General features: G+C 39.2%; 1 protein-coding gene across 8 annotated transcripts in view; it reads right to left on the bottom strand.

Annotated features, from left to right (window-relative positions):
* The window catches only part of LOC127864056 (spectrin alpha chain-like), an 81,276-nt gene that overhangs the window by 19,564 nt on the left and 39,900 nt on the right, over positions 1 to 21,812 (bottom strand). For all 8 annotated transcript variants that reach the window (XM_052403739.1, XM_052403738.1, XM_052403741.1 and 5 more), the window contains 17 exons: positions 21,038 to 21,106; positions 19,781 to 19,897; positions 17,917 to 18,043; positions 16,824 to 17,014; positions 16,190 to 16,432; positions 15,484 to 15,618; positions 14,300 to 14,445; positions 13,599 to 13,797; positions 12,796 to 12,903; positions 11,953 to 12,189; positions 11,313 to 11,429; positions 7,961 to 8,125; positions 3,031 to 3,179; positions 2,534 to 2,723; positions 1,567 to 1,670; positions 708 to 870; positions 187 to 271 (listed from right to left, as the gene is read on the bottom strand). In XM_052403739.1, the coding sequence (XP_052259699.1) occupies positions 187 to 271; positions 708 to 870; positions 1,567 to 1,670; positions 2,534 to 2,723; positions 3,031 to 3,179; positions 7,961 to 8,125; positions 11,313 to 11,429; positions 11,953 to 12,189; positions 12,796 to 12,903; positions 13,599 to 13,797; positions 14,300 to 14,445; positions 15,484 to 15,618; positions 16,190 to 16,432; positions 16,824 to 17,014; positions 17,917 to 18,043; positions 19,781 to 19,897; positions 21,038 to 21,106 (2,545 nt within the window). The remainder of the gene's footprint in view (positions 1 to 186; positions 272 to 707; positions 871 to 1,566; positions 1,671 to 2,533; positions 2,724 to 3,030; positions 3,180 to 7,960; positions 8,126 to 11,312; positions 11,430 to 11,952; positions 12,190 to 12,795; positions 12,904 to 13,598; positions 13,798 to 14,299; positions 14,446 to 15,483; positions 15,619 to 16,189; positions 16,433 to 16,823; positions 17,015 to 17,916; positions 18,044 to 19,780; positions 19,898 to 21,037; positions 21,107 to 21,812) is intronic.

Below are 21,812 nucleotides of genomic sequence, written 5' to 3'. Positions count from 1 at the left end.
GCCCGCCCGCCAAGGGGTTTCACATAATACGTCCCGTATTTTATACGGGCGTATAAAAATGAAACAGAGACATCAAATTTTTCATTTTGTATATGAACAACAGCAAACTTTTTTGGCAGTGAAAGAGAGGAAATCAGCTGAAAGGGGATGAAATCCCACCCCAAACACTATGCCACAAATATTTACCTTGTCCAGTGGCCATCAGGGCCTTCAGTCTGTCAGCGTTGGCCGCAAGTTCAGCCGCGAAACCTTGGTGCTTCTGGTGCTTGCTCTGTAACACAAACATGAATGATCAGGGTAGATAGCACGTGAGGCTTACTGACAGGAGAATCAGTTTAACTCTTTCAGTGCTGGAACCGAATTTTGAAGGCCTTTGCAAACAGTTTGGATCCTGATGAGACGCCAAACTGTTTGCTATTCTGATAGTATTCTTTGAAATAAAAATCGAAGAAAATGCTAATTTTAGAAATTCAGCAGACGACATTTTAGCAGACGACAAATTTCCCAGCATGCAAAGAGTTAATTAGTTATACGAAATCGAAGATAAAATCTACTTAAAACATTTATCCTAAAGCAGCTTGCAAATGTTTATCTCGGAACTCTATCAGCATAACTGATATGCTATCATGTGGTGGGGTTTGGTTGCCTGTTACCTGTATATTGGTGGGGTTGCCACATACATGAATATTGGTAGAGTTGCCACCTACCTGTATATTGGTGGGGTCCTTGTAGGACTCGTCGCTGGCAATCTGCAGCTTCTCCTGCAGCCAGTTCTCCATCTCGTCAGCGTCCCGAGAGAACTGCTGCAGCGTCTGGGCCTCTCCCAGCTTGGACCGGTTGTCAATCAGGGCATCCTTCAGGTTCTTCCATCTGCAGGCAAAAAGATGTCAGGGTCAGAGGAGAGGTTAAGAGGAAAGGCCCAGGTTACAAATAGAGGAAAAGCAAAGGCAACAGTATAAGGGAAGGTCAACCATCTGCAAATGAAAATTAAGGTCAACAAGAAATGTGTTTGTCAGAAACACTATGTCCCCTTCTGCGCCGCTTTTATTTATTATATTTTTTTCTTTTGGCAGGTTCAGATAATTATCTCACTTAAAAGCTTATTACTTCCATTGGATTTGTTTTTTTTACCTTGAAGGATGACCTTGACCTTTCACCACTCAAAATGTGCAGCTCCATGAGATACACATGCATGCCAAATATGAAGTTGCTATCTTCAATATTGCAAAAGTTATGGCAAAATGTTAAAGTTTGGGTAAACCAACCAACCAACCAACAGACAGGGCAAAAACAATATGTCCCTCACTATAGTGATGGAGGACAATGTCACATTTAGAGAGGTCAACAGATTGTTATTACCATTGATAATATTTTGCAGAAATCGTCATCAACTATGGACAAATAAGTGTCAAATTCATCATTAAATTGTTTAAAAAATTATCCAAGAGCCTTTTGAACATATTCATTCAAAAGTTTACAAAACCAAAATCAAATATGAAATGTATTTTATTCAGTGCACCAATTTATCATATTGAAGTCTTGATAGCATGAACAGTTCCGGCTTACCTAACTAGGACCTGGTCACGTTTATCCTCGATGGCATCAGCGTCGTAGTGTTCACCACCAATCAGCTGGTCTGCAAACACTTGGAGGGCCTGAATCTTCTCTTGCTGTAAACAAACGGACACAATACAGAGAACTGATAAATCTTTTAATCAATATACAATAACAAGTATTTAATAATCACTGTGTAGGATTAATATAAACAAGAGATGTGTTTGTCAGAGACCCAATGCCCCCTAATGCGCCAGTTTTTCTTCTTATTTTGACCTTTGACCTTGAAGGATGATCTTGACCTTTCACCACTCAAAATGTGCAGCTCCATGAGATACACTTGCATGCCAAATATCAAGTTGCTATGTTCAATATTTCAAAACTTATTGCAAAACTTTACAGTAAGGTTTAAGTTTTGGGACAGAATGACAGACAGAAAGAAAGACAGACAGGCCAAAAATAATATACCCCGATCATTCGATCCGGGGGCATAAAAAGTCACTACAAAAAATTGATATGCTATGTATTGTTTATTTTAAAATAAGGGCTTTGTGTGGATCAGGAATAGTTTGATTTATAGAGTAGACTTGTAAAACAGGCCAATTTTTGAAAATTTAAAAGCATTTATTCTGCAGATCAAAGAAAAATCTGTTTAATGATACAATGAGTGGGTAAAATTTATATTAACCATGTAAACACTGTGTAAATTACTTTCTTAGATTCGAAAATTACCGAATTTCATTATGGAAAACTCGAGAAAATAGCTTTAGCCTCTCCCATGTTTATGTACTTTTACATTTGTAAACAAGTAAATAAAGATAACTATTAAAATTGTACCTGTTCTTAAAAAGAAGACACAACATTGCTAACAGACAATTGGATATGAACCTATTATCGTAAGTGCAAATTAAGTTAAAATTTTCCCAAGATGCTATGGGAATACCAGCCCAGACCTCTCTGCCATTCAGGTGCCACCTACCTGTCCATCAATGGCACGATCAAAGTCCTCGTGTTTCTTGATGAGAGTCTCGACATTGTCTCCATCCACCTGGTCTCCAGACAGGAACGCCTCGCGGGACGACATCCAGAACTCAGCCTGCTCACAGTCACGGTAGAACAGCTGCAGCTCCAGGCACTGGTCTAGCTTCATACGGCGCTGGATCCATGCCCTGTGGGGAGAGAATAGATGTAATTTTGCTTTAGTATTGTTAAAAGGATAAGTTGCAAATAGCTCATTTCTGTAGCTCTTTAGATTGCCCCTTAAGACACCAAGGACTGGTTCTACCCAGGAAACAGACTTGAGAGCATTTTTATAAGACCTTAAGCTTTCGATGCAATCAAGCTAAACTAAATAGGTTTAAGTTTAAACTTAGAAAGCTTATTCCGGCACAGATAGTTAAGCAACTATGAGATTTCTCCACCACTTCCCCACATTGTCCCGTGAAAAAAGCAGCGACATAACATCATTACACTTACTGCTCAAGTTCCTCTCTAGCCTGCGCCAGTTCCTCTAGCCTGACTCTCACATCCTCGCTGGCGTAGTGATGGTTCTGGAGCAGCTGCTGACCAAACGTCTCAAAGGCCTGGAACGTGCCCGAGCGCGCATCAATCTCCGTCTTGTGTTCCTGTGAACACGCCAGCACACACTATCAGTCTGCATGCAACAAATGCTTGGGACTCATCAGGAGGGTTTAATCTGCACCACTTAGATACCTATTTAACCCTTTACCACTTAGATACTGACACTCATTTTGATGTGTTTGTAGTCCCTTAGAAAGTTAAATTTAATTGAAGACTTTTCTTACTAGATTCAAGTTTTAAAGGCTTCATTTCCAACCGTAGGATACTGATAAGCAGTAAACAGCATACAACCAGAACAGATTGCGAGTTACTCCCAGTCTTTTCAGGTTTTATGCTGTTTGCTGCTCATCAGTATCTATGGGTTGGAAATGAAGCCTTTAAAATTTGAATCTATTAAGAAAGGTATTTAATTAAATGTAACTTTCTATGGGACTACAAACACACCAAAATACGTTTCTAAGTGGTAAAGGGTTTAATACATGGAACAGTCAACCTACAATATCAATGAAGATATGTGTCCATGACTTATAATGATTTTGCAGTATTACAAAACATATCACTGCAACAGCTTCTACAATAGATTGAAATCAATCAAAAAGCCTAAGCAGACTGTAAGACACAAATAGTATACACAAATCTAAAACTACAGATTTAGCTAGTAAATTTCTTAATACAAAGAGAATATTAAACATTTGACTAAACATTGACAAATAACACTTAAGAATGGATGAATAAAAAGATGTTGATATGAACTGCTCAAAATCTAAATGGAAATTGTATAAAATATCTTAATTGTTAAAAGTTCAAAGTTGTGTTAGTAAAGCACACAGCAGACTGTTAAGCTCTTAATACAACAACAACAATTAATTGCTTACTAAGTATCTAACATATGAGCTTTCATTTCATACAAAGTCAATTATGATAACTATTAAGGAATTTGCTTTCATTATAGTGTCATGAAACCCCTTATGATGCCTTATTTAATAGGGTTAATACCTTTCATAAAGATTTCCTTACTGTTTTAAAGTTCTTACTCAAAGAATGTTAGCAACAATCATGGGTGTCTTAATGTCTTTCTTTGTAGTTTGGACTAGCATTATTATAATGGTTCTATAAATCACTCACTTTCATAGGATATAATGTAACTTAACTACAAATTTCTTTTAATGAAGCAACATTTTATTGAAGTTTTGACAGGCACAATAAACAACCTTACATAAACCGGACTTAACATGCCTTAATGAAACTCTTTTAAGAACTTACATTTTAATGATAAACATGTGAGGATTTAACTTGTATTCGATTGTTTAATATCTGCTGTTAGTTACACATAGGCTACACATCACACTACATGTCACCACTTCTAGAGACCTGCAGAGCAAACATTGGCCCTGGTCTAAGGATTAGTAAAGTTTAATTATTAATTGTTTGTAACGTGGACAGGCATATCTGCAAACAATAAATACAGTCAAAATATATTGGTTTTTAACCTGTAACAAGATACTTAGCATCAATTAGTTCAGGCTGAATATATATGAGCTCATTACTAAACATATCAAATGAAACCTTTGAAATCTTTATCCAAATATACCAAACCATATGTACATAACAACAGTCACATGGTGAGTTTTTACGTACATTTTTTTAATGTTCAATCGAATTCAAAGCTATATGTTTAATCAATGTAATTTATATAATGTTCAAATATATCAATAAGCATTCAAAATAATTAGTTATAAGATAAAAATCATTTTCAAGATTCAAAGGTTTCAAATTACTAAAATTAGACATAACATATTTATTAATCTTCAAATTCGCCAACATTCGTTATCATTTCAATCAACATGGCAGTCATGCACTCGTTAACGTCAATATCATCGTGCAAGAGGGGGCGGCATTTCAGCATGGCAATGTCACCTCATCCGTTTCCATAGCAACCTCGCTGTCCTCATCGCCGTCGGGCATTGCCAATGGCAACTGAGTAATGCCGTAATGGCTAACGATCTCCGAGCTAAACATCTGTAAATTTAACGTAGGTTGTGAAGCAGAGGTCGCCTTTCGCAATTCGATACTCTCACACACGGGCAGAGGTGGGGTAGCTCCTAAATCCTGGAAAGTGGGTCAGTGGGGGCGTGTCAGTTCAAATATAACTTGGAATACAGTCGTCCCTGAATGCTCTCACAGAGCATATTAGACACTCTGTTGTATATCTCATGTACACAAAGCTTTACTATGCGTACGCCACGTGTATGCAACAAATACACAGTTACGAGGAACAGACATCCAGCAAATGTGTACGCTTGATTTGACACCACATAATATCTTTGAAAAGGTCACTCTACGTGACCATAAATAGATAGGAGTTGGGACAACCAGCAGAATATGGTGCCTTCACATGACTACACATAGATTTTAGTGTTAAGATATCCTGCATAAAGGTAGTGTAAGCATCTACGCACAGATAGAGGGGTGACAACAGTAAGTGTTATGCAGCCTTTCACCAGGAAAGGGGTGGATCTCTAGAGGTCAAGAGACTACATTGTGTCGGACACTCAGACAAACCTAACACTGAACATACAGCATTTAGACACAGAACTTGCAGAGAACATTTTAAGTGGCTTCTTTTAAACAGGATAGTATTACTGTGTAATACATATTCATTTGTTGTTTCTTTGTTTGACATTTAAGTTGAACTTGAAGAGTGTGTCTATATAATTTTTTGCAACTTTATTTGTTTAAGGTTCACATGACGGACGGACGAATGAAAATAAACAGATATATTACACTTTGCAAAAGCTTTGGGAATGAACAACATCAATTTTTGGGTACAGCAAACATAAAGTACAACATCGCGAGATGTCTTGCAGGGGTATACAGTTGAGAATCACAATACCAACAAACCAGCAGGTCTAGTCATCAAAGGTACAAGAAATATGAACCTTCACTTAACCATTTCTCAGCATTTTACAAAAATAAACCTATTATGGCCAAAACTGTTATAGTTTTCACAAGTCAACATACAGCATATTGATACCCTAAAGGAAAACAGCTTATAAACATGTGGAAACTTGTCTATGTATGCTCATGCACCGTTCTCAAGTAATCGCACTACACATTTAATGTGCATCTACCAACAACAGATGAGAAACATACAGATTATGAGATATCTGCATTTATTTCAAACTGGAGACTTTAAGTTTAATGGTTTCACCCTAAGATATTGTTGTTATCAACAAATTGTATATAAATCCAAGTGATTTGCCAATTTTGGGGGCCATGAATGATACATTCGTATAACAGATAACAATGTTTAAGTTCTTAAAAGAACAAGAGACTTTCTCATCATGTAATTGTGAGATGGAGAATTTCGAAAGGCCGACCTCAGTTTCATGTAGTATCTGGCACAAACATCAGTGCCAGACCAACAACAGCAATTCAAGGAAAGCAAGTTCTTTATTTGCAGTAGAAAAATTAGGGTGTAGTAGCCACAAAACTTCAAAACAAAACACAAGGCCTAATACACTGCAGAGCACAGCAACATGAAGAAGGTACTGTCAAATACACCAGGGCACATTCTCAATCCTCAATGAATAGGGCCAAGGATCTTTCAGGTGAGAATTTGTTTGTACCGTATAACGTAAAAATAAAGAAAACACTAACTGATATTAATTAATTTAAGCACAAAATTCTTAACTGAAATACATTAATATCAAAATACTTTAAATAGATATATTTTTGAAAAAAAGTATTAGATATTTTTTCTTTCTGAGACTAACTTTAATAATTTTGACAATGGTTTCCTCTGGAATCGGTATTCAATAAGTCTGCTGTTTTTTAAACTTCATGGTGAGTATTTTTTTATTTCCAGGGCCATATATTCTTTTGACTGGTGAGAATGATACCCAATTAATTGAAATATGAAACTAAGGTGACTAGAATAGAAAATAAAATATTTCACAAGAAAATGAATAGCTAAATAGGCATTGTTATTTGATAATTGGGGTTTCTATTCTACTGGAATGTAACAAATGGTGGTTATGTTCAATCTAATCTATACAGTTATTAAACATGTATACAAAGTGTGTAACTACATAATACATATTATAAACACTTTTTATACATCAAATAAGCAGAACTATTCATATTACTAACTGGTATTATAAAGGAAACTTCAACTTATTCCACCAACAAGTTAAACATTTTTAAAACCTCAATGACAAATATTTATTGACAAAATTAAAGATATACGACTTGAATACCTTATGGAGTCTTGCTTTAAAGCATGATCTTAAACCCAAACGATAATAACATCCTTTTAAGATTTTTTTTTATTTCTCAGGAATAAATTCTGAAAAGGCACACATTAAATACTGGCCAACATATTTCATTACTTAACTCACTTACCAGACAAAAAAGACACAAGTGACAAGAAGGCTTCCAGCTACAGTTTAATAAATATTATCATTTTTCCAATCACTTAAATGATATTTGTGAGTTTTTTAACAATGTTATCAAATTACCAGTTCAATTAGTGCACACTGGTAAACATATGACAACCTTTTACTTATGTACTCCAGAATTTACTAAAACAAGAATCATATCACACTAAACCTGCAGAGATCAAATTGATTCTGTTTTGTCAAACTATGCATAAAAACATTTTAATTCAATCTGTGAATATTAAAATCTATCAAATTAGGGGATTTTTTAAAATTTCCCAGATTTTGGTGCATTTTCTTTGCAGATTCACAAATAACACATATGGAATGACACAGTCCCCTACGTGAGCTAGTTTGGCCCCTACTTGAGCCCCTATCCTGCTCACCTGGTGTCTCTCCAGCAGAGCCTCGGCCCCGGTGACGTCCCTGGCGAGCTCGTCAGACGAGACCAGCGCCATCATGCTGTTGATCCAGGATGTGAGGTCGCGGTAGTCGCTGAGGAAGCGCTGTAGGTCGTAGCTGTCCAGGAGCTTGGCCTTCCTGTTGTTGGCCTGAAACGAGGAACATAGCATTCAGTTTGGCTGAGGATTTGTTTTGATTGTTTGTGGTATTTAGCAGTATTACAGTCATTTAAAGGCAGTCTTTTAATTTATTCCCCCTACTTATTTATCTATGAAAAATACACTGTTTAAAGTGGACAATACACACATCTGATCTCTATAATAATGTTTGTTGGACATTTCTTCAGACAAATTTGTTATTTTCACAATTGGCACATAAGAACTGTAACCAACAAAAAGGAATGTGTTTGTTTTTGAGCAAGATACAAACTGATTATCACCAAACACACTGCCATAAAGACATCATTGGATATACAAGATTGTATTTTATCCCATCATCAGACGTGCATTGTCGAAATAAACCACTGTGGAATAAATTTTCCTTTATTTCAGCAGTGCTGAAATATAGCTGTCACACGCGGCGAAGAATGTTCGTATTACTCGGAATCAACTATAAAGTAATCATTTTTAGTAAAATCGAATCAGATTCAACAAAACAAACAATTTGATACCAAGATGTAATATAGTTTTATCACATAATGCAACTCAAAAAGCAAATAAACATTATTTACAAATATTAAGTGCGCGTACTCGTGACGTCATTATTAATACGTCATACGACACAATGCATGTAGTTTCACGCTAAAGATGCAGTTGTTTAGTGTCTCTTTTTTTCATTATTTCTTAAAAATCGGGGACGTAGAGGTATGATAAACGAAAAAACAGGTTGGTTACTGATCTTTTTGTAATGTATTAGGCTCGACACGATTAAAATAATGAAACAATGTTTGCTTAAAATATCTTTGGAATTTTCCGTCTAGTTCGATTTTCCTATTCTATGTTTAAAGAAATAATTTACGACTAAGAAAATTGATGGGATAAATCGAATACTAGGTCGGTGCCGAATAAAGCAAAGTTTATCTTGCTCGGCACGAAAATCTGAACCACTCGCCAAGGCTCGTGGTTCAGATTTTCTAAGCCTCGCAAAATAAACTTTGCTTTATTCGGCACCGACCTAGTATTCTCTATATTTGAGCTCTGGAAGATAGGCTTGATGCATGTGCGTAAAATGGAATGTACAACATGCACAGGCTAATCAGGGACAACACTTTCCACTTTAACTGGATTTTAGTTTAGAGAAGACATCCTTCACACACAAAAATCAATAAAAGCGAAACATGTCATCCCTGATTAATCAGTGCGGACTACACATGCTAATCTGGGAAGACACTTTACACAAATGCATTAAGCCCAGTTTTGTTTCTAGATTTAACCAGAGCTTTGTCACAGACATGACGTATACCCCCACGTGCCGCATTGACACAGACTATTTTGCATGCTGTCTTCACAAAACAAGAGAATCTTATTAATGGCTATTTTTTAAGAATTATTATGCCATTATCATTTATGGCCATTTTTGACCTTTGAACTTAAAGTGTGACCTTGACCTTGGAGATATCGACATAATTCTTTTGTGCGACTCACCGTCCAATGATGGTGAACCAATGATTTTAAAATGTCACAAAAAAGTTATGGCCCGGACAAGCTCATTTATGGCCATTTTTTACCTTTGAACTCAGTGTGACCTTGACCTTGGAGATATCCACGTAATTCTTTCGCACAACCGTCCAATGATGATGAACAATTGTGCCAAATGATTTGAAAATCTCAAAATGAACGACATAGTTATAGCCCGGACAAGCTCATTTATGGCAATTTTTGACCTTTGAACTCAAAGTGTGACCTTGACCTTGGAAATATCAACGTAATTCTTTCGCGCAACATACTGTCCAGTGATGGTGAACAAATGTGCCAAATGATTTTAAAATCTCACGATGAACGACATAGTTATGGCCCAGACAAGCTCATGTTTTGCCTTTAATGACCTTTGAACTCAAGGTGTGACCTTGACCTTGGAGATATCGACATAATTCTTTTGCGCGACACACCGTCCAATAATGGTGAACAAATGTGCCAAATGATTTTAAAATCTCACAATGAACGACAAAGTTATGGCCGGGACAAGCTCATGTATGGCCATTTTTGACCTTTGAACTCAAAGTGCGACCTTGACCTTGGAGATATCGACATAATTATTTCGCGTGACACACCGTCCAATTATGGTGAACAATTGTGCCAAATGATTTTTAAATCTCACAATAAATGACAATGTTATGGCCCGGACAAGCTCATTTATGGCCATTTTTGACCTTTGAACTAAGCGTGACCTTGACCTTTGAGATATTGACATAATTCTTTCGCGCGACACACCGTCCAATAATGGTGAACAAATGTGCCAAATGATTTTAAAATCTCACAATGAACAACATAGTTATTGCCTGGACAAGATTTCGGCCGACCGACAGACCGACAAAGCGACTCCTATATAGCCCCCATTACCAATGGTAATGGGGGTATAATAATATCACCAAGCAGACAGCCAAGTTGTTACAGAGCTCTGCTCATATCAACACACTGTGAGAGGCCTACCTTAGCAGTGAGAGCGTTCCACATCTCCAGGATCTCAGTCTGGTGTTCATAGATCTGCTCATATCAACACACTGTGAGAGGCCTACCTTAGCAGTGAGAGCGTTCCACATCTCCAGGATCTCAGTCTGGTGTTCATAGATCTGCTCATATCAACACACTGTGAGAGGCCTACCTTAGCAGTGAGAGCGTTCCACATCTTCAGGATCTCAGTCTGGTGTTCATAGATCTGCTCATATCAACACACTGTGAGAGGCCTACCTTAGCAGTGAGAGCGTTCCACATCTCCAGGATCTCAGTCTGGTGTTCATAGATCTGCTCATATCAACACACTGTGAGAGGCCTACCTTAGCAGTGAGAGCGTTCCACATCTCCAGGATCTCAGTCTGGTGTTCATAGATCTGCTCATATCAACACACTGTGAGAGGCCTACCTTAGCAGTGAGAGCGTTCCACATCTTCAGGATCTCAGTCTGGTGTTCATAGATCTGCTCATATCAACACACTGTGAGAGGCCTACCTTAGCAGTGAGAGCGTTCCACATCTCCAGGATCTCAGTCTGGTGTTCATAGATCTGCTCATATCAACACACTGTGAGAGGCCTACCTTAGCAGTGAGAGCGTTCCACATCTCCAGGATCTCAGTCTGGTGTTCATAGATCTGCTCATATCAACACACTGTGAGAGGCCTACCTTAGCAGTGAGAGCGTTCCACATCTCCAGGATCTCAGTCTGGTGTTCATAGATCTGCTCCCCCTGGTCAGGGTGGGTCATCATCAGTCGCTTGGCAGTCTCATCCAAGTCTCGCACCTGCAACCATGGACATGGTCACGTAACACTGCACACAATTAAAAACCTTGAGGATACAGTGCACACTTTAACAAAAACTTAGTATTGAAACAATGTAATCATCTGGTCAGGGTGGGTCATCAGCCACTTGTCCAATTCTCATTCCTGCATACTTCTTTTTTTGTGAAGCATACACACAATAAGCTTTCTCCAACTTATATAGTTTGAAACTTATTTAAACTCTGAACTTCCTCATAGAACCAAATATAGGCCCGTATTCACCAATCAAATCAAGGCTCAAGTCTACAAAAAAATAGAATATTCTTAAACACGAAATGTTCTTTAACTACTTGGAAGTTAGGTCAGGCATGGCACTTAACACCTATAATTATACTTTTTTTATTTGGAACAAGATATTAATGATATACACTTTTTGTAGTCTGTATATAAGCAAACTTGCAGGTATTTGCATTGAGTCTAAGACTATTTTTTATCCTTAAGTCTAAGAATGGGTTGATGATTGCAGGCCTAGATCTGGTCATACCTTGGTGTTGAGTGCGGCCAGGTCCCTCTCTAGGCCCTCATGTTTCCTCTGTAGAGCCTGCACGCTGGCCAGGTCATGCCCGTAGTTGTCGTTGTTCAGAGCCTGGTTCTTCTCGTTGATCCAGTCCTTGGTCTCGTCCACATCGCGGTGGAAGCGCTGCACCTCGTGGGCACTGCCCAGGGTCTGGGCGCGGTCTGCAGTCACCTGCTGTAAGGTCGCCCAGCGAGTGTTCAGTGTCTGAAGTGGAAATGTGTTGTCATTGTTAAACTGAGTATCAGTTTCTGCTTTAACAGGTCTACTATGCAACATATATGCAATCAGCTCTTTTTCTTCTTCATAGTACCTTTGAAAGGCACTTCTTCAATCAAGTAAAAATTACAATATTTTTAATGGCCATCCTAAAAATTCTCAAATGGAAGGAAAGTTGCATAAATGTTGTTCCAAAAGCCCATAATCTGCAAGTAAACAAATAAAATGAGCACTTAATCTGAACACTTCAGCAAAAAGGCATGTACAAGAATATTTAGATGAGTTTGTGCAGTTATGTACCAAGCAATTGTGAAGACAAGCTATTCACCATCTGAAGATTTATTTATTAACCCTTCACTACTTAGAAACGTATTTTGACGCATTTGTAGTCCATTAGAAAGTTACATTTAATTAAATACCTTTCTTACTAAATTCAAGTTTTAAAGGCTTCATTTCTAACCCTTAGAAACTGATGAGCAGCAAACATCATAATACCTGAACAGACTGCGAGTTACTTGCAGGCTGTTCTGGTTTTATGCTGGTTGCACATAGCCATTTTCACCTTGCTTCTTATGCAGGAAAAGGTTAACTCACAATGATTTGTTCCCTGATCTTCTCAGCAGCCTCTGTCTTGCCCATGGCTGTTAGGCGGTCAGCAATGCTGTTCAATTCTTGCAGCCTGGCCTCGTTGGTCTTCAGGTCCTGTGGGAGGCGGTGGTGACAGAATGTAAAAGTGTGTGGGCCATAGGGAATAAATAGTACACAAAATGAAAGTGTATGGTATATTTATTACATTTTGGTAACAAGTGGACTAGTGCAGAAATGTTGAGGTTTATTGTACACACATGTGTAAAGTTATGACTCAAATTTGATGACAAATTAGAATGAAACAACATTATTTGAGCATAAAGCCAAATTGTAGTTGTTAATCGTTATAATTATCTTTTCTTTTCAACAACAAAAATCAAAAGGGAGCTGTTTTATCAATGGTTTCCTAACATATGATCCTCCCTCTGGCACAACTGGGCTTAATTTAAGTGTGTAAAGTGCCATCCCAGATAAGCCTGTGGAGATAGACAACACTTTTCACTTTTACGGATTTTTCCTTTAAACCACAACCCTTCTAAACAAAACTAAAGTATAGGCAGCAAGTGTTGTCCCGGAGTAGCCTGTGCGAACTGCACAGGCTTATCTTTTGCAACGCTACACACATGACTTTAGGCTCATATTGTAAATGGTTCTAAGGACACAGATTTCCCCGCAGCAATTATACACTTCTGCATTATTTTCTTGACGTCTGGGACAAAACACAACGCACATGCTTTAAGCCCCATTTTCCCATAGTGAGGGTCATTTGATGACAATGGTTTCAATGACAATCAATTAAATCCCATTACCTTCTGGAAGTCGTGGAACTTCTTCTGCATCTCCTCGACCTGCTCCAGGTCATCTCCCACGTCCTCCCCCACCATAATGCCCTCCTTCTCCGTGATCCAGGCCGCCAGCTCCGCTGCCTCACGCACCAGCTGGTACGCCTTGCACGACTCCTGGATCTTTTCACGGCGCTGGTTGCCCAGGTCCAACAGGTTGGCATACCTATAACAACAGAGTAGACAATAGTACCACTCAGATACACAATTTTAGGTGTTTAACAGTCGCTAAGAAAATAAAATTTAAAATTCAAGTTGTAAAGGCTTCATTTCCAACCCTACAATACCGATTACCAAGGTCCAATAAGTTGGCATACCTACAACACCCGAGTGGACAATTGAGCAACTTTCTGGGAACACTGGGCTTAATGCATTTGGGTACAGGCTGTCCTAAATCAGCTGATCAGGGACAAACAACACTTTCAGTTTTATGGATTTTTTGTTTAAAGGAAGTCTCTTCTTAGCCAAGGTCAAACAAGTCGGCATATCTAGAACGCCAGAGTAAAGAATAGAACACAAGTTTAATTATCCCTTTACCAATCAGATACTTGCATTTGAAGACCCTTTGAAATCAAATCTAATTTCAGAGAATAACGTACATGACTAAGCCCAGTTTTCCCACAACAAGGCTCAAATAATGGAAGGGACCGTTCCCACCGAGTACTTACTGAGTCTCAATCTGGTTCTGCCTGACTGAGATGGTGAACTCATCCATCAGGTTGTTCCTGCTTGCAGACAGGCTCGGGTCCAGCTTCTTCACGTAGGCCGCGGGAACGAACCCCTGACGGTCGTTCACCTCCACCTTCCACCAGTCCTGCAATACAAAAATTACACATACATCTTCCACCAGTCCAGCAATACAACAATCATACTCACACCTTCCACCAGTTCAGCGAAACCTTTACACATTTTTAAAAGTGCAAAACTTACACTTAAGTTTACATTTAGGGGTATGATTTTAGAAACACCTGATGGGACGAAAATTCCCCAAACAATTACAAGGTTCACCATAAGTCATCACATTAAAATTAAGAACTACTGTTAAATCATTTATATTCGACAACTTTTAATTGAATGGTTTTTGAAAATGACTTTCATGTTAGGAAAAATTGGCCATGATCATTTCCCAGATTTTTTATTAAATTCAAGGTCAACACCCGAAATCAACAATGTCACAATTAATTTCCCAATAAAAACAATAAGTTAATGGTATTTGCAAAGAACTCTTAGCATTCAAATGAAGGCAAACAGCTGCAAAGAGCAGAAATCACATACCTGTGCATACAGAATCATATTAAACACAAGATTAAACGTTAAAAATCTAGAATCAAAATGTTTCCCACAAGAACATGACTCCTCCACAGTGCATTTATGAGCTGTGCTATAGGAAAGTTGGCTATATTTATGTGAGTAAAGTGTTGTCCCAGATTAGCCAATGACGTCTGCACAAGCTAATCAGGGAACACATTTCTGTCTAGACTGAAATTTTGTTAACCCTTCCAGCGCTGGAACCGAATTGTAAAGGCCTTTGCAAACAGTTTGGATCCAGATGAGACGCCACAGAACGTGGCGTCTCATTAGGATCCAAACTGTTTGCTATTCTGATAGAATTCTCTGGAAAAAAATCGAAGAAAGTGCTTATTTTAGAAATTTAGCAGACGACAATTTAGCAGACAACAAATTTCCCACCATGCAAAGGGTTAAGCAAAGTCTTCCGTAAAACACAAAATTCCATAAAAGCGGAAAGTGTTGTCCCTGATTAGCCTGTGCAGCCTGTGCTGACACTTGACACACAGACATGAAGCCCTGTTTTCCTACAACCATTCTCATACTTGTAACCCTGACCCCGTACCTTGTTGGTGCTGTTAAGGAGAGTGAGAACGTCTCCCTTCTTGATGGAAGTCTCACGGGGAGACTTCTCCAAGTAGTCATACAGGGCCATCACCTTCTCCGTGCCAAGGTCGTCTATAACCGGCGCTTCTTGTTGCTGAAAATAGGGGAAAGGGTTCTCAAAGAAGGAACAGAAACTGTTCTATAGATCAAGCTCTGTAATAGATTTAAGTCCTTGAGCTGAAGTGTACACCTATGGAGCAAATCAAGCATGGTCAAATTATCACAAACAATGTCTCTGTCTTTGCTGGCATTTAGGCCAACAATCTTAATCAAGAGGCTATCTTTAAGAATAATGGCAAGTGGCGGCTTTTGCTTTTAAAAATGGCAATGCTGCGCTTCAAAATGGCGCTGCACATTCCACCGCAAAAAGGCCTTGGTAAAACACTTATCTTGACTGGGAAACAAACGTAGGACGTGAGCGTGGATTACCATGAATATAAATGTCTTTCATCCTTGTGCAAATCCATCATAATAATTAAAACATATGGCAAAACTATTTGCATGGACCTTTGATTCATTGATATGTCTACCCAAGAAATCAACCCAAATTTATGTCCCACATTTAACAATGATATTGCAATAAAGCATTAAAACATCCTATAACATCACCGAACTAAATGCAGTATGACCCTGATCCAACCATAGTCACAGTCACACTTCCCTACCTTGCAGGCCTGCGCCTGTTCATGGAGCCCCTCTATCACAGTCCTGTAGGCCTCAAGGTCAGACATGAACGCGTCGTGTTTTTTCAGTAAAGCCTCAGCGGAGTCCTCATCTTTCCCGTAGTCTGCGTTCGAGGCTATTGGCTCCTTCTCCCGCATCCATGACTCAGCCTCGTTAGCATCTGCAAAGTACTGCTGGGCCTGTAGGGAGTCCTCTAAGTCCTGCTTGCGCTGACCGGCCTTGTCCTGCAGGGGTCAAACAGTAGGGGTCAATTAGTGGTAAATGAGGGAGCTAAATTAAGGTTGTATCTGATCCAGGTCCAGCAGACTGTATTGTCATGTTTGTGTACCAAACTATCCTGATTGTCTGTTATGACTTGTAAGCTTGTGATATTTGTTTTAATCTCAAAACAATTGAGCCTAGCACTGAGAAAACAGGGTTTAATGCATGTGGTAAAGTGTCGTCCCACAAACTTTCTGCCTAAACTTGATTTTCATTTGGAATGAAAGCATCGTCCCTGATTAGCTTGTACACATTGCACAGGCTTATCTGGGACGAAACTTTAAGCATATGTATTAAGCCCTATTTTTTTAGAGCAAGGTTCATATGTATTATCTTATTACAAAAACTAATCACCTTGAGAGTTTGCCATCGGTCCTCCAGTTCGGAGATCTTTCCCTGTATCTCGTCTGCAGCGAAGTGTCCCTCCTTGATCATTGCTGTCCCCTGCTGGCTGACGTTGTTGATGCGAGGCTCGTGGCCGGCAAGCTCGGCCTGAAGGGCCTGGTGCTTCTTCATCAGGTTCTGAACGCCAATCAGGTCTCGACCTGCAATGAATTGGGTTGAAAGAGGAATTGAGTTGGATGGGAAATTGCGTTGAAAGAGGAATTGGGTGTAAACTGTTTTTATCATTAAAAATCGGGTCCAGTAATCGGCTCTGTTCCCAATGAGAAAAAGTATATATTTTTCCCAAATGGGAATGGGAGCTTAAAATTCTCAATAGAAGGTTTCCAAAAGAATTTTTTTTTTTAGATCTCAATATTTTGTTCATCTACCATCCATTTAAGTTCAACCTTAGTAAATATAATACTTAAAACACTTGTATTCTCAATTTTGAAGCATTTTCTAGCAAAACAATAACAACACTAATTTCACAATTTCAGTCATAATGCCGCAAATTTTCCCAATTCAAAGGGACCTGGCCCATTACCAAAGGAAGTGGGTTGAAAGAGGAAGTGGATTGCAAGAGGAAGTGGGTTGAGGTCGAAAGAGAATTGGTTGAATGAGGAATTAAAATGAAAGAGATATCGGATTGAAAGAGAAATAGAGTTGAAAGGGGAATCGGGTTGAAAGAGGAATTGGGTTGAAAGAGAAATAGAGTTGAAAGAGGAATTGGGTGTAAAGTGGAAAAAGATAAGAGCTGCTCTCTAGGAAAACTGGGCTTAATGAACGTGCGTTAGATTTTGCCCAGGCAAATAAGGGATAACACTTTCCGCTTGTATTGACTTTTAGTTAAAAAGAAGTCTCAACCTGCAATGGATTGGTTTGAAAGAGTAACAAGATAAGAGCCGTGCTCTGGGGAAAACAAGACAAAATGCATGTGCAGTAAGTGTCGTCAAAGATTAGCCTGTGCACTCCGCATAGGTTTATCAGGGACAATGCTTTTCACTTTAAGGCATTTTTTTTGTTTTAAGGAGGTCTCTTCTTAAATAACTTAAAGAACACGTACCTCTGTTAGTAGAGGCTGCTATGGGCTCCTTCTCTCGTATCCAGTCTTCCTCGTCTTCCACGTCTCTCAGGAACTGCTGCAGCTTCAGGGCGTCTTCAAGTTTCTGGTGGCGGGCTACCATAGGATCCTAGAGACATAGACCATACATGGCTACCATGGTTACAGAATATACTGGTGGCGGGCTACCATAGGCTCCTAGAGACATAGACCATACATGGCTACCATGGTTACAGAATATACTGGTGGCGGGCTACCATAGGCTCCTAGAGACATAGACCATACATGGTTACCATGGTTACAGAATATACTGGTGGCGGGCTACCATAGGCTCCTAGAGACATAGACCATACATAGTTACCATGGTTACAGAATATACTGGTGGCGGGCTACCATAGGCTCCTAGAGACATAGACCATACATGGCTACCATGGTTACAGAATATACTGGTGGCGGGCTACCATAGGCTCCTAGAGACATAGACCATACATGGTTACCATGGTTACAGAATATACTGGTGGCGGGCTACCATAGGCTCCTAGAGACATAGACCATACATAGTTACCATGGTTACAGAATATACTGGTGGCGGGCTACCATAGGCTCCTAGAGGCATAGACCATACATGGTTACAGTGGTTACATAATATACTGGTGGCGGGCTACCATAGGCTCCTAGAGAAATAGACCATACATGGTTACCATGGTTACAGAATATACTGGTGGCAGGCTACCATAGGCATGGACCATACATGGTTACCATGGTTACAGAATATACTGGTGGCAGGCTACCATAGGCTCCTAGAGACATAGACCATACATGGTTACCATGGTTACAGAATATACTGGTGGCGGGCTACCATAGGCTCCAAGAGGCATGGACCATATATGATTACCATGGTTACATAATATACTGGTGGCGGGCTACCAAAGGCTCCTAGAGACATAGACCATACATGGTTACCATGGTTACAGAATATACTGGAGGCGGGCTACCATAGGCTCCTAGAGGCATGGACCATACATGGTTACCATGGTTACAGAATATACTGGTGGCGGGCTACCATAGGCTCCAAGAGGCATGGACCATATATGATTACCATGGTTACATAATATACTGGTGGCGGGCTACCAAAGGCTCCTAGAGACATAGACCATACATGGTTACCATGGTTACAGAATATACTGGAGGCGGGCTACCATAGGCTCCTAGAGGCATGGACCATACATGGTTACCATGGTTACATAATATACTGGTGGCAGGCTACCAAAGGCTCCTAGAGACATAGACCATACATGGTTACCATGGTTACATAATATACTGGTGGCGGGCTACCATAGGCTCCTAGAGGCATAGACCATACATGGTTACCATGGTTACAGAATATACTGGTGGCGGGCTACCATAGGCTCCTAGAGACATAGGCCATACATGGTTACCAGGGTTACATAATATACTGTTGGCGGGCTATCATAGGCTCCTAGGGACATAGACCATACATGGTTTCCATGGTTACAGAATATACTGGTGGAGGGCTACTGTAGGCTCCTAGAGACATAAACCAAACATGGTTACCATGGTTATAGAATATACCGGTGGCAGGCTACCATAGGCTCCAAGAGACATAGACCATACATGGTTACCATAGTTACATAATATAACTTATATATTCTGATTGGCTAATATTTTTAATATACCCCAAGTGTGAGCTGAACATAGTAGCACAGGTTTTCTGAAAATTAGCTTCAAACTAAGTATTGGTACAGGTTTCTTGAAATGTATTAAACAAATCCATGTTGATGAGCCTTTTCTATTCGTGTTTATGTTCTTTTCTGTGGGTTCTCACCACTCATGGAGGCAGTCCTACCTTGAGGGCCTTGTATCTGTTGTGGAGTTGGGTCTGCTTAGCCTTGATGTTGTCTGAGTCGAAATGGCCAGACTCCACGAAAGATTTGGCCTGCACTGCTATGTTCTCAATACGGTCCTGAAAAAGACATTAAGGGGCACTTGTCAGACACTAGGTCTTTAAGTGTATGTTGGAATGGGGGGCGGGGGGATCTTTACAGGTTGTTTTTTAACAAACGCTCCCCCGACATATAATTTCTAAAGACTACAGTTAGTTTATTCTTTATTATATCATTGTTATTAAAGTATAATTTTCCCGTTAAGTGAATTATAAGCTAAATGTTGCTATTTATAACCATTGGAACAAGTGCCTTATCAGACCAATCAAAGAAAGCAAGCATTGCACTGGTAAATTCTCATCCGATCTTGCTCAGATTCTCTGTTTTATCTAAGGGAGCTTGAAACATTTTCTGAATCTCAAGTTAACCCTTTCCGCATCAGAAGCAAAGTGAAAATGGCTTTTGCAACCAGCATAAAACCAGAACAGCCTGACAGTAACTCACAGTCTGTTCAGGTTTTATGCTGTTTGCTGCTCATCAAAATCTTAGTGTTGGAAATGAAGCCTTTAAAACTTAATATATTAAGAACAACATGCGTTTATAAGAGGTAAAGAGTTAAAATAGACAACAGCTATTCCGGCTCTCTTGGTCACTCTGCTTTATTCTTTGACTGCTATGTCACTGGATTGACCAATAAGACTCTGAATATTGCTTGTTTTGTTTCACAAACAAAGTTGTTATGATAGAAGCCTTGTTCCAGCAAACTGGACTTAATGCATGTGTGAAAAATGACGTCCCATTTAAGCCTGTGCAGTCAGGTTCGACACTTTCTGCTTATTATTTTTTCGTTTTAAGGAAGTCCCTTCTTAACGCTTTCAGTGCGGGAACCCAATGTTAAAGGCCTTTGCAAACAGTTTGGATCCAGATGAGACGTCACAGAACGTGGCGTCTCATCAGGATCCAAACTGTTTGCTATTCTGATAGTATTCTTTGAAAAAAAATCGAAGAAAATGCTAATCTTAGAAATTCAGCAGACGACATTTTAGCAGACGACGAATTTCCCAGCATGCAAAGGGTTAACAAAAATCATTGAAAATCAAGTTAAGGCAGAAAGTGTCGTCCCTGATTTGCCAGTGAACACTGCACAGGCTAATATCTGGGACAACACTTACAGCACATGCATTAGGTCCTGTTTTATCAGAATGAGGCTGATAGCATACCTGGTGTGCAGCCACATCTGCCTCCAGGAGGGCATGTTTCTTCTGTAGATTCTGTACACTGGTCAGGTCCTGGAATACATGTACACATGTGAATACACATCTCACATATGATTGCCCTACTGCCATACACAACAACTGTCCACTGTAAGCAGATATGACAATAATCAGAGCTAAACAACAATAAATGTATCGTGCAGATATACAATTTATGTTAGTATGCATTTTGTGACTTATTTACAGATATGGGATTATACATAATAGTAATACACTGGAGGTATACACCTTAATTTCTGGATAACATATATTTTTGTTTTATGTAATCATTAGTTTTTATTGTAAAGAAATCGGTTCTTCGATTAGTTGTTACATTTTTTAATCATGTTTGAATAATTATTAATTATTTAATTATAAATCATTTGTTGTAAAAATTGTAGTGAAATACAAATAACAGAGTTTGTTCCCTATTTATGATAAGTGGAAAACATTTGCATAGCTGAACCCAGCACCAGCTGTGTACAGAAGTAGCCTAGCCCTGTCACAGTATTTGCTATCTATGTGAGTCTTGCTAATAGAACAAGGGGCTTAATCCATGTGCATAGTGTCGTCCCAGATCAGCCTGTGCAGTTTGCACAGGCTTATCAGGGATAACACTCTTTGCTTATATGGTATTTATGTTTAAAGGAAGTCTCTTAGCGTAAATCCAGTTTAGGCCGAAAGTGACGTCCCTGATTAGCCTGTGCAGACTCCACAAGCTGAACAGGGACGACACTTTACG

Source organism: Dreissena polymorpha, unplaced genomic scaffold (assembly GCF_020536995.1).
Source record: "Dreissena polymorpha isolate Duluth1 unplaced genomic scaffold, UMN_Dpol_1.0 chrUn092, whole genome shotgun sequence".
Taxonomy (NCBI): Eukaryota; Metazoa; Mollusca; class Bivalvia; order Myida; family Dreissenidae; genus Dreissena; species Dreissena polymorpha.
The sequence above is the reverse complement of the archived record's forward strand: the minus strand, read 5'-3'. Positions and strand labels throughout refer to the sequence as shown.